At 47.3% G+C, this 12,151-nt stretch overlaps 1 protein-coding gene across 4 annotated transcripts in view; it reads left to right on the top strand.

Annotated features, from left to right (window-relative positions):
- Positions 1-12,151, top strand: part of ARID1A (AT-rich interaction domain 1A) — a 59,310-nt gene that overhangs the window by 21,455 nt on the left and 25,704 nt on the right. For 3 of the 4 annotated variants that reach the window (XM_034069164.1, XM_034069162.1, XM_034069161.1), the window contains 4 exons: positions 2,400-2,612; positions 3,299-3,760; positions 4,689-4,802; positions 10,175-10,309. In XM_034069164.1, coding sequence (XP_033925055.1) covers positions 2,400-2,612; positions 3,299-3,760; positions 4,689-4,802; positions 10,175-10,309 — 924 coding nt within the window. The remainder of the gene's footprint in view (positions 1-2,399; positions 2,613-3,298; positions 3,761-4,688; positions 4,803-10,174; positions 10,310-12,151) is intronic. The other variant, XM_034069163.1, reaches the window with a different exon arrangement.

Below are 12,151 nucleotides of genomic sequence, written 5' to 3'. Positions count from 1 at the left end.
CAGGAATGTATTTGAGAAGCTGCCCTTGGTAGCAGGGCTGTGAAGGTGAGGTAACAACTAGGAGGAAGCGAGTAACAAACAGAAAAGATGCTGAAATGTTTAGGGCTGTCTCCAAAGTTGCATTTGATCAGGTAGAAGGAAGGAGCTTTGTGTTCCAGGGGGCTGTGAGGGAGAGCTTTGACTTGTCAAAAGCCAGGGGCTGGGAAGCAGCTCCTGGTGGCACTGTTTTTACATACCAAAGAAGATAATGTGGGGAGGGAGAAGGATGTCAGTAATCTAAGGTGATCCCCACAAGGCAAGACTTGCATTAGGGACAATTACTTGAAAGATATAAACACAATTTGCATCCATTAGCATGTATGGAAGCTCCACATGGGTGCTTCCATTCAAGAGGTATCCCTGTAGCTCTGAGGATTCAGACAACAGCCATCAAAGGCCCCTTTTTTTTCCTGACCCCTTGAATGGAAGCTCCTTTTTAGGGCATGGTACAAAACCCTCTGTGGGTGCATGGCATGGTCTGTGCTGTGTGGCCATTTGGGAGTACAGGGATCCAGGGCTTCTCCAGGCTTCCTGCTCTGAGGTCCAGCAGCCTCTCAGTCCTGTTGCTCCTCAGCAGTAGCATTGCTGATATCTTGAACATAAACCACAAAATGTGACTTTCAGAACTGTTTTAGTATCAGTATGGACAAAAGTGGAAACATTCAGCACAGCTGAGCGGGGTACGGCATCTAAAACCTGCCTTCAGGGAGGGAATCCCACTGGTGCTGTGCATGTGGTCATTGGCAGCTTCCATAGGATGGCACACACTGGTTTTGCAGGCACCAGTCTGAGGTGTCTGATGCTGAACTGGGATGGAGAAGGGGACTTGGACCTGGTTCTCAATTGATTTATGCCATATTGATGCAAATTTGTCTCAGGGAGCCCGAATTCACTTGAGTGGGTTCCCCCCTTTTACCAAACCTGGGGTGCTTTTCCTGCCATCACCACTAAACTCCCTCCTATGGCCCAGATCTGTTGCCCCACAAGAGTGCCATTAACTCCCCGTCGTGTCCCTGCTTCCTTGGGCTTGGCATGGGCTCGGTGCTGTGTGGCTTTGCTTTGGCAGGGAAGCCAAAGCAGACAGCTGGTCAAACAAATGTTTTCAGGGTCTGTGTGTTGGGACTTCAAGCTGTGCTGGCTGGTGGGGCAGGGTTTTCTCCAGTGGAGCATGCTGCACAAAGTGCATTTTCCCCTAGGAAGGGTGGATTCTGCAGACATAGCTGAAACCCTGTGCTGGTCTCCAGGATTCTTTCTGGTTTCCAGCAGGAGCTGGCTCTGTGCTTGTGCAGGCCTGTTGTGCCACTCCTCAAGCACCTGATCTCTGCAAGAGAGGGTGGATCTGTACAAATACCACCCTAGGGCTAGTTGCAGGAAGGAATGGTGTAATAGAGAGCCCATTGTCATGGTGATCTGGTGGAAAACATCTAATTGGTATTAGTTAGGTCATCGGGAGATCAGTGAACAATTCGTATTCAGTCTGAGTGATGGAGGTTAAAGACTGCGCCTGGGATTCGTTTAGGAGGTCCCTACAGCAGAACTTTAGTGTGGAAGTAGCACTGCTTAGGTAGCAAGACTGTTTGATAGCATTTTGAGGGTGTTTGACTGACTGTTCTTATGGCTTGGCTCCAGGCAGGGGTAGTCCGAGGAAGTCCCAGGGAAGTTGCATTTATTCACTTGTCTCATCACGTCTGGGCTCAAGCTCAGGGCCCCGTCTTTCAAAGCTGACAAATTCTGTTCTCATGCCTCCAAAGAAGTCTGATTTAGGACCCCTTCTTCTGCAAAGGCAGCTAACATGAAGCACGTGTACAGATGAAATCTGCAGAACTGGAACTGCAGTCTTCAATGCTGTGAATGTCAGTAGTACTGCCTGATATTAATACATCAGTATGGATGAATTGAAGTGTGTAAGTGTAAGGTAACAGCCTGTAGTGTTTTGGGAGACATTGTTACCTGTGAAAGAAGCAACGTTTATTGTGAAGGTTTACATTTTCAGCCTAAATGTGCCTTGTTGTGGAATATCTGGATATTAAACTACTGCCTGCTATGGGAAAAGCCACTGCCATTGATAATTCATCTTTCTTAACGATCCTTCCCCCTTTATCTCCTGTCCTCTGGCCACAGGAGATACATCAGCATAAAATGACCTCTTCTCCTCGGGCTTGTTCTTTGTGTCTGTAGGTTTGAAAGGGCAGCAGGAATCCTGCTGTAGTTCAGAATGTGACTGTGGGTTTAGCACCTGGGAAGAGGCAGGTGAGCTGCTGCTTCCCTGCAGCAACCTGGTGAAGTTTTCTTCTGGGGAAGTTGTGCACGATCCCTGCCTGTAGCTGGATGTGCATCATGTGTTGTGATTTGCTTTGCAGCCTTCGAGCCCAATGGATCAGATGGGGAAGATGAGGCCTCAGCCATATGGAGGAAACAACCCGTACACACAACAACAGGGACCTCAGGCTGGGCCACAGCAAGGACATGGCTATCCAGGACAGCCCTATGGACCGCAAACTCCCCAGAGATATCCTATGGGAATGCAAAGCAGGACGCAAAGTACAATGGGCAGCATCTCATATGCACAGCAGGTAGAGCACCCAAGCTTCTGTAGGCTCTGTTCACAGCAGGGGCAGGCAGAAGAGCAGCAGAGTACTGCGTCTTCTGAAGGGATCACTTCAGCCAGGTTGGAATCAGTTGCTTTGGGAAAATGACGTTTCTTCAGGCTATGTGTTGCACCACACCTGGATCCAGGTGTGACTGATGTACAAGGACCTGTGGAATCCTTGCTTCCAGGAGCGGCAATGCCAGGGCACTGAAACAAAGGAAAAAGAAATAGCAAGGGGAGTAAGATACTCTTTCTGCTGTGTTCTCTTAAAGACATGGCTGTTCTTTACAGAAGAAATGACTTCAGGTCAGTTTTGGCTCATGTCGTGGCTCCTGCTCAACTGTGTGCAGGACTGCTGAAAAGGCTGCCTTTTTCTGGAGCAAGCAGTCTTTCCTTTCAATGTCACTAATGTTGAAGGGTGGTCAAATAAGGATCCCTGAAAAGTTGGTTAGGGTGCCTGTTAAAATGCTGTCACTGCCACATATGATGTCACATGAGTGGCTTCTGCTGTTGTCTGGAAAGTAACTAGGCAGTGGCATTTCCAGTATGCTCCCAGTTAGCTGTTCTGCACAGGTCTCTGAAGTTTTAGTTCTTGAGCATAATCTTATTTTGTGTGTGTATGTACAATACCTTCCTAACTGGTATAACTCTATCCTTTTTTGTCTGTAGATTCCTCCTTACGGACAGCAGGGCCCCAGTGCGTATGGGCAGCAAACCCAGACTCCATATTACAACCAGCAAAGCCCTCATCCTCAGCAGCAGCAGCCTCCATACTCTCAGCAGCCTCCATCCCAGACCCCTCACTCTCAGCCTTCTTATCAGCAGCAGCAACAGCCTCAGTCTCAACCTCCACAGCTTCAGACATCGCAGCCTGCGTATTCCCAGCAGCAGTCCCAGCCGCCCCATCAGCAGTCCCCAACTCCGTATCCTCAGCAGCAGTCCTCAGCCCAGCAGCATCAACAGAGTCAGCCTCCCTACTCACAGCAGCAGTCCCAGTCGCCCTACCAGCAGCAGCAACAAACTCAGCAGACGGCTTCCTCAGCTCTTTCTCAGCAGTCATCTTCATACCCTCAGTCACAGCCACAGCAGCAGCAGTCTGCGTACTCCCAGCAACGCTTCCCTCCTCCTCAGGTAGGACATCCTCTGCTTTGGTTCCTTCTCTGAGTGTTTTTAACTTGGGCAGATCCTTTCCTTTGTGCATTAAAAGTGGGTTGAACAACACATCAGCAGGCTGGCTGGAATGATTACAGTAAGAGGTGTGCTGCCTTTTTGGTCGTGTCTAGATCTGTATCTCTCACAGAGAGATGTTTCAGTGGTAATACTGCAGTTTTGAAGACTAGTGTTGAGTAAACGCTGCTGATCAGCCACCCAAGTCCAAAGGATTTCATAATGTAATAGTTTTCACCTTGTGGCCTGTGGAAGTTCTCCAGGTGTTCTCCAGAGTTACTTGGTGTAGCACAAAAAGCAGTGTGACACGTGGATCGTGAGGGAAGAGTTAGCTCTTACACGTAAAACTTGGCTTTAGGGAGGGAGATTTAAAGCCTCAAGTGTATGGAATTGCAGATTAAATCATGAAGCTGTTTCTTGATGTAAATTGTATTTCTTTCAGCAAGGCTTACTCTGGTAGTAGTTGTGTGAGAAGCTGGCAGTGACCTTTCAGCAAACATTGCAGTGAATCAAAGGTAGCTTTAGAGAAGTTGAAGATTGTCACTGTCTTACCTTGTTTGTGTAATGAAGTACTTGGAGCTGTGGTGAGATGTTGGAAGGCAAGGAAACTAAGTGAGCAGTCACCTGGGACAGTCCCTGTTCTTCAGGATCTGTAATAAGGGAAAGCCAGAGAATTGGTGTGTTGTCATGTTTTAGGTGTCTGCTGCAGTGTTTGTCCTCCTGCAGAGCCCTGCGTATGATTGCTTGAACTCTGCTGTCTGATTTCTTGGTTTGGGCAAATGTCACCAAGAGTGCAGAATTCTTCCACTATATGAGAATTTACCAGAGTGATTCTGGCAGAGGCTTTATTTTATTCCCCTTTGTGGGGTTTTGGTGTTTCTTGATGTTTCAGGAGTTATCTCAAGACTCATTTGGGTCCCAGGCATCGTCTGCTCCCTCAATGGCTTCCAGTAAAGGGCAAGAAGATATGAACTTGAATCTTCAGTCCAGACCTTCTAGCCTGCCGGTGAGTGGTGAGCTGATCTAGAAGCGACTGGGGTGAGGGCAATCAGAAGCACGGCAGGATAAATTAGCACTGGTAGTATTCCACATGGAAATGGGAATGATGGAGGCTGCCTGTGCTTTTTACTAAGTCATTAGCTTCTGGCTTCCCACTGGAGATTAAATGTAATTTACAAAAGTAATGGATTTGATAGTGAAGTTTAACCCTGAATCCTCTGGTCTGAGTGTTCCAGCTAAAAGATTGTATTTTGGAGCTTTCTGTTTGCAGTGTCTGAAGTACCTGTTAGAGCAAACCTTGACCTTCGGGGGAAAAGTGTCTCACTTGTATGTTATGTTCTTTTTCCTTCAGCCCACTGTTGTGCTGGTGGTTATAAGCCTGGTTCCCTTTCTGTGGCATTGGATCCTTATACTGTTGATTTAAGCTTCTTTGCTCCAATCTGACTGAACAGCTGGGGGAAAAAGCAAGTTTATTAGTACCTGGAGTGAGGAAGATCAGTCACAGATAGCTCCTTCCTTCACAAATGGGAAATTATGTCTTCTTTTGCGTTCTGAATCTGCTTGCTGTATGTAGAGTGAGCTTGGGTATGAGATGGGTGCCTAGTGTTCCTGTAGCTTTTTGGACCAGATTTAACTTTGGGTTCAAACTTCATCAAGAAAAGTAAAGGGTTAAAAGTTTAGATCAGTTTGCACACGTTGGTCTCTGCCTCTGACTTGGAGGTGAAGTTTGGAGCTGCTGATTCTGATTTACCTGGTTGCTTTCCTTGGAAGCAGTAGGAAGTGAGTGAGCTTTATTTCTTGTTATTTAGCCACTGGCTAAATCAGGTTTCTAAGCTGCAGCTGGTCGGTGTGAGGAGAGTGAGCTGTGTATACAGCAAAGTTATTTTTGCTCTCAGCCATGAGAACAGCTTTGTTGGGAGCCCCTTGAAATAATTTCTTTGGATTGTGGGTACAAATTGTCACCCAAAATATAAAGTGATTCTAGTTCTGACCACCTAATGGGAATAGTTGTGGGTTGTTTCTTTTTCCTTTCTTTTCCCTTGTATTTTTTTCCCCTTTTCTTTTTATCCTTTTGGACCCTGATTACAAAGATTTAATTTGTTCTGAGGCCTGGGGGAAAAAAATCCTTTTAAATAGCATGTTTCTTTCCACTCTGCCTCTCCACAAGTTCTTCCATGTGACCCATCTCCTGGCAAAGAATGTAGGAAAAGTGAAGCCACTGAAGTAATTGAAGAAATTGCTGTAGCTGGGAACGGTGGGAAGTCCTGTTCAGTGGCATTGTTGATGGGGCCTTCCTGAATCCTACCAATCAGCGCCCTCTGACTCAGATTATAGGAATTAGTTGCTCTGCTTAGCAGAAGTGGCTCCTTCTCAGCACCAAGTGGGAGTTTGTTTTATACCTTGTGGTTAAAATGTATTTGGCCCCTTTCAAACGTTCCCTTTTCCCAAGCAGTTGAAGAAAAGATAGCCATCTCTGCTGTAAGCATGAAGGAATTGCGTCCAGGTTTGAAGTATTAAATGTCCACCAATTCCTCATCAGGTCCTTCAGAGATCTGCTGAAGGGTGCAAAGAATGGGGCTGGCTTTTAGAATTGGCCAGCTCTAAAGCTCGCTTCTGTTTTGAACAGACTTTAATAGTCAGCTTGTTCTCCTGGCTGTATTGCCAAATAATTCATGTTTAAGAAATGAAGCAGCCTTCAGCTTACCCAGCCCCAGGGTGGTTTTGGGCCTTCTCTTTTTTTGGTAGGCAAAAGTTAAACAAGGGAGACCCCTTGCAGAAACTCACCCTTGTTCTTGTATGTGCTTCCTAATGTGTCTCCTTGTTAGGATCTTGTAGGACAAGAGCAGCATCCCTGTCTGTCAACTGGGCAATGCATCAGGCAGTGATGCTGTGGACTGTTTTAAAGGGAGGTCCTCCCAGGTGTATGGAAGCCAATTCTTTTGTTTCAGTGATCAATCTCTTGCATGAAGTTTGGCCTGGGGAGGCTTAGAAAGAAAAGAGCTACCTGGAAGGGTGCAATCAATTTCTTTTTATCTTCCTTATATTGCTCAGTCTGTCTGGTTTAGAAAGTTTTATCCTGCTCAGGAGGATTCCTAGATCCCTGTTTTGCCATTATGGATGACTTAGAGAAGCATAGTTAGTTTGTGGGCTTTTAATTTTTTGTGGAGTTCAGAGCCCTTTCCCAAGCCTCAGTGGGGGCTGTGGAATAGCTCACAGGGCATCTTGGAATGAGGGTAAATCCTACCATGCATCATCTCAAATTAAACAGGGATCAGCTCCAGCAGGAAAAAGAGGTTGCAGCTTTTTAGGCTCTTGTGAAGTGTTGAATTTATGTACCCAGTGCCTTTATACATTAATATTGGACATCATCATTAATGTTGGTTGTAAGCAATAAAGGGGGGAATATTTCTTTGGCTGATCCTATCAGCATTGCGGTGTGTGATCATCTCCTGGATGGTGACATTGTCACGTTCTTCAACTCCTGTGGCTTTGTTAAGGTCCATCACATTGATTATCTTTCAGATACCTTCCTGACAATGGTTTTTGTGTCACTAACCAGACTTTTTCCTGGTGGTGTCCCTGTGTTCAGACTTCTGACAGCAGAAGAGTGAAATTACTGATTTCTCTAATGCTTTGTAAGTAGCAGAATGTCTGGTATCCCATTTCTGCTTGGGGTATATGCTGTTCTGGTTTAAGTGTTTCCTGATTTGTTATTCTTTCTGAAGATGATACTTGCTGTATTTCGAGGGTGAATGCTCCTGCTAACTTGAACTCATGGATGTGGTTTGAAGAGGAATGCATCCACACGAGTGTCCTGTCTGTTACTCTTTTCCTGTAGCAGGCTAGGTGAAGAACTCTGAAGAGTTTGCTGCTTCCCTAGGGAATCTCTGTCAGGATTGCAGCTAGAGTAAACTTAGCTTGCAACTGGATATGGGAGAAATGTAGCCTTTTGTCTCTAGGTGGAATAGAGGAATAGTAATCCTTAGTATAAATCTGTTTCTCCCAGGAGAGTCCCTGGTCCCTTCTTCTTAGCAAAGGATTTTCCCTGGCAAGTCCTATCCAGCTTATCCAGTGTCTTTTTACCTTTGGAGGCTTGGATTCTGAGTCTGTAGGAGTCACGTATTTCCAGCTACTAATTGCCTTCTGCTTAGACATGGAAGGTGCTGGTAGCAAGTACAGGGGAAGCACATAGGATGCTGGCACATCCATTTGGGTTTGGATTGCAAATGAGTTCTTTTGCAAAGTTCTCTGGAGTTTTAGGCTCATTGTGAGGAATTTTGGGACTCGTTATGGAATATGCAACAGATTGTTGTCTTGCCTCGAACTCTGTCTGATGGGCTGCCTTGAAGGAGTTGAATGCAAGTTTCTGATGGCTTTGAGATGGAGGAGGAGTAGAGCATCAAGACAGTGGTTTTCACACAGGGCTGTTTATACCTTCCCAACCACAGAAGTTGGTATCTGTGGTGTTGGGACTTCCAGCTTGGCCCTAAAAGCCATTTATAGAGCAAAACTGATCTGATAACCGTTATGTATCTGGTTTGTATTTGCTTTTCACTGGACCTTCTGAGATTTCTTCAATGAAGCTTTCCTATCAGTGGAAACCAAACCATTTGTGAGAGGCATTGTTTCCAGCAGTGTTTCCATAGGAGAGGTTCTGCATGGGGTGGGAAGTGTGGCCAAACCAGGAGGGAGACAGGTACTGGCAAGGTTTTGGAGCTCAAACAGCAAAGTTGTGTTTGAGCTCCAATTGAGTTGCAGTGAATATGTCACGAAGCAACCTGGGGCAGGTTTCAGAGCTCCCACCTCACAATGTCCTTGCTTTGTTTGGGTCAGTGTACTGCACAGCCTGAGGGAGAAACCCCTTCCCTATTGTGGGCAGCTTCTTTTCATCTTGGTGTGGAGCGGGAGTAGTTTTAATCTCTGTATTTTGCATTATTGGAGACCTGTTTGTTTGTTCAGCTGCGTCTCACTTAGGTTCATCTCTGACTTTAGATGTGAACAGTGCCTTGTCAGTGGTGGAAAGGAATATAACCAACTGGAAACCAATCCTTGATCCTGTTCAACTCTGGAATGTGCATCCTGGTCCTGGGTCTTTGCAGTATGGATTGGGTTTCATGGGGAGGGAAGAGGGATGAGGCTGCAGAGTTGAGGCTGGTGCAGAAAGACCCTGCAGTGAATATCCCCAGCAGTTGCAGGGGACTTTTTTTGCCTTTAAGTGGTTTCTGAACACGGGTGCTGGATGTTGTTACAGAGGCACCATTCCGATGTTTCGTTCTTACCGAGTGGTTCCTTTCAGCTTGTACTCTGGAGGTGCTTCAAGTGGAATAAAGTTGAGCTGTGTCAGCTGCGTCCCCTGACCTGGAAATGATCACTGCAACAGGCTGAAATGCAGCACAAAACTGTCTCAGAGCTGCTGTGGATGGGAAGGAAGGTGCAGCCCAAGAAATGAACTCTTTGGGCTTAAAATTAATCATTTTGTCCATTTTTTGAGGGGAAAAGAACCTTTTCTAGATGGATCTGCTGGTCACTTCATGCTCTTTTTACGTACTGGACTTCCTGCTTCGGTTTGTATTTAGCCTTTTGAGCTTGTCTTATTGCCTGCCTTAAGAGAGGGATTAGTGGTGTGTGCATTTCAAAGCAGGATAGTTGCATGCTGTGGTGCTTGGGCATTACAGTTGGATGTGCAGATAAACACAGGAGGACCTGGAGGCTTGCCCCGAGGAGCACAATACCTGAAACACTGGTACGAGAGAGCTCTGTGCATTCCAGTTTATGCTGATAGGAAGGTTTCTGTCCTGAGTTATGATGATTCAGGGAGTTGAAAGGGGTCTTTTTCCTGACCAATGCTTCTCGGTGTGTGAGTGTGGCACCGTTTCTGTGGGGTGTTGTAAGAAGGTGATGCCATTATTAAGAAACCCTTTTATTTTGCTAACAGTGGAGAGCGTGGAGCGCTGCCTCCAGAGCTACCCTCATCTTCCAGGCACCCAAGGGACATGTTTCACTCCTCTGACCTGCTTCTCAGTGTTGCCAAGCTATTTGTCCATGTGGCAATTCTCTCTCCTCCCACCCGTCTTCCTCCAGCTTGGAACTGAGCTAATCTGACCCCAGTGCTCAGGAGGAACCTCCCCATCCCGTGCTGCATCACCCAGGCTCTGGGCTGCGTGGAGCCCTCCACCTTCACAGCCAACAAACGTCCCTTTAGAGCTGCTGCTTCCCAGAGCTGCTGATGCAGCTTCGCCTGCGCTGGCAGTGGGTTGTGCTATGCTCGATGCCGGGCTCGTTTCCTGTTTCTATTCTGGTCGAGAGCAGCTCAGCTCTGCTTCCTGCCTGCACGCCTCGCACAGATTCCCCCTAACCCCCAGCCTTTCGTTTCCTCAGGAGCGATTTCAGTTACGGACCCAACTGAGAGAGGAGACGAGCTCGGTGCGGAGGCAGGCGGCAGGGACAGCTCGCAGCTCGCTCGGCAGAGGACGGTGTCTTGTTCTTCTAAACCCAGCAGGAGTGACTAGGCGGGTCAGTGTTTAAATAGGAAATTGCTGTAGGATGACCAGTTCTGGTCTTGGGGCCTGAACAATAGCCTGGGCTCTGTCGCAGGCATCCCCTGCGCTGCTGCAGCCTCAGCATACAGGGCTGCTCCTTGCACCGTGACTGCTGAGGTGTGCGTTGTGCGGGGTGACCCCTCCATGAGCTTCTTGTTGTAGGTCAGGGAAAGGAGGTTTTCACTTCCTTTGTGCTGCTGATTTGGTGTTACTGCAGACCCTTTAAAATGTGCGGAAGCCTCTTGTGAGTCTGACCTTGGACATCCTCATCCCTTTGCACCAGAACTTAACCCTGCCGGAGATCTTGCACCATGCAGCAGAGGGAGGGTCCCTGTTGGTGTGACCTTCCTCTGCTGCATGGGATAAATGAAGGTGTTTAAGTCTACCTGATAGCTCTGCACGTGTTTCAAACCCTGCCACACCTGAGCTTTCAGTTTACAGGAATCATTCTCCTGTTCATGTCCTTCTGGCATGCTGGATTGACTCGTCTTGGAGACGTGCGCATCATAAATGCCATGGAGAGAACTGTTTCCACATGGTGCTTGAATGTGGGGCATGGCAGGGGCCAAGGGCTTGGTCTGCCCTGCTCCCTTTCTGCAGCCATACTGCTCAGATGGGCTTGTGCCCACCCCTCCTGGGGGCAGGGTTGGCGCTGCGCTGTGATTTAAAATGAGGTCTGGAACATGGAGGCGGAGTTGTGCATTTGGGTTTTAGTTTTGAATTAGGCCTTACCCAGGGAAATGGAATCCTCTGTTAAGGAAGAGAAAATGAATTTCCTGAAGTGCCAAGAAGCGACATCTCTAGGAATGGAGAGCTCTGGCACCCTGACCCCAGGGTAGCACCGGGCGTACGTCAGCGTCTGGCCTGGGCCAGGTTTCCATGGTTATGTTACCTCTTCCATGCACGCTCGCTGCTCTGAGCCAGGCCAAGAGCAGAATTCCTGTGATTCTTTCCAAATGTGTCTCCAGTCTCTCTGTCCCATCCAGGCCAGTGGTACCTGGGCTCAGGTCTGCTATTGCAGGCAGGCATGGGGCTGGAAGTGGCTGCGTCCAGGGGCTCATGTAGCCCCTTGTGTCCCTCCATCACTGCCTCCTCAGAGTAACAATGAACTCTGGGAGCTGTCTCTTGAGCAGCTTCTTGCGGTGAGAGGACAAGCCGGATGCATCAGGCTTGCAAATACCTGATACCTTAGAAATCTCTCCTAAAATCTTCCTTCCTTCTGCTTTTTTAGCAATTGATTCTGACACTTGCAATTGTTCCGAATAATAAAAGCTGAGTGGTCATAAAATGCAAAATATCGACCTGAAGAAGGAGCCTTTTTAATATTTGAATAATTTCAGACTCCTGCCTTTGCTGCATTTCTTTGCCCACCCTAACTCGTGTGGTTGGCATGGTGGCATAATCACATGCTGAGATGACTAAATGCTTTGGAGTCTAAATTGAACACATCGGAGACTGGAAAGCGCCTTCCAGAGGAAGCACTGCTGGAGAATTGGAATATCCTTATGGCTGGCAATAGGAGGGTAGCTTCCTGCATCTGATGTGATTTAGCGTTTTATGTGATCTGGGGTTTGTCTTCACACTGAAGGAGAATACTTAAAAACCTCTGCGAGAAAAGCAAAAGCTCTTTAAATAAAAGGGTTGGAGTTTGTCATCTGAGACCCACACAGCTTTCTCAGCCTTTTTTGTTCATAGGATTGACTTGTAGGTCTCACTCCCCCTGCATCCCCAACACTGTCAGTGTTGCTGAGAGCATCTGCTGCTGCTCATTGTGCTTGGGGCCCTCTGTGCTTCTTTCCATGCTTATGAGGGTGCT

Source organism: Melopsittacus undulatus, chromosome 14, assembly GCF_012275295.1.
Source record: "Melopsittacus undulatus isolate bMelUnd1 chromosome 14, bMelUnd1.mat.Z, whole genome shotgun sequence".
In the NCBI taxonomy this organism is placed as follows: domain Eukaryota; kingdom Metazoa; phylum Chordata; class Aves; order Psittaciformes; family Psittaculidae; genus Melopsittacus; species Melopsittacus undulatus.
This window is presented reverse-complemented; position numbering and strand designations above follow the sequence as displayed.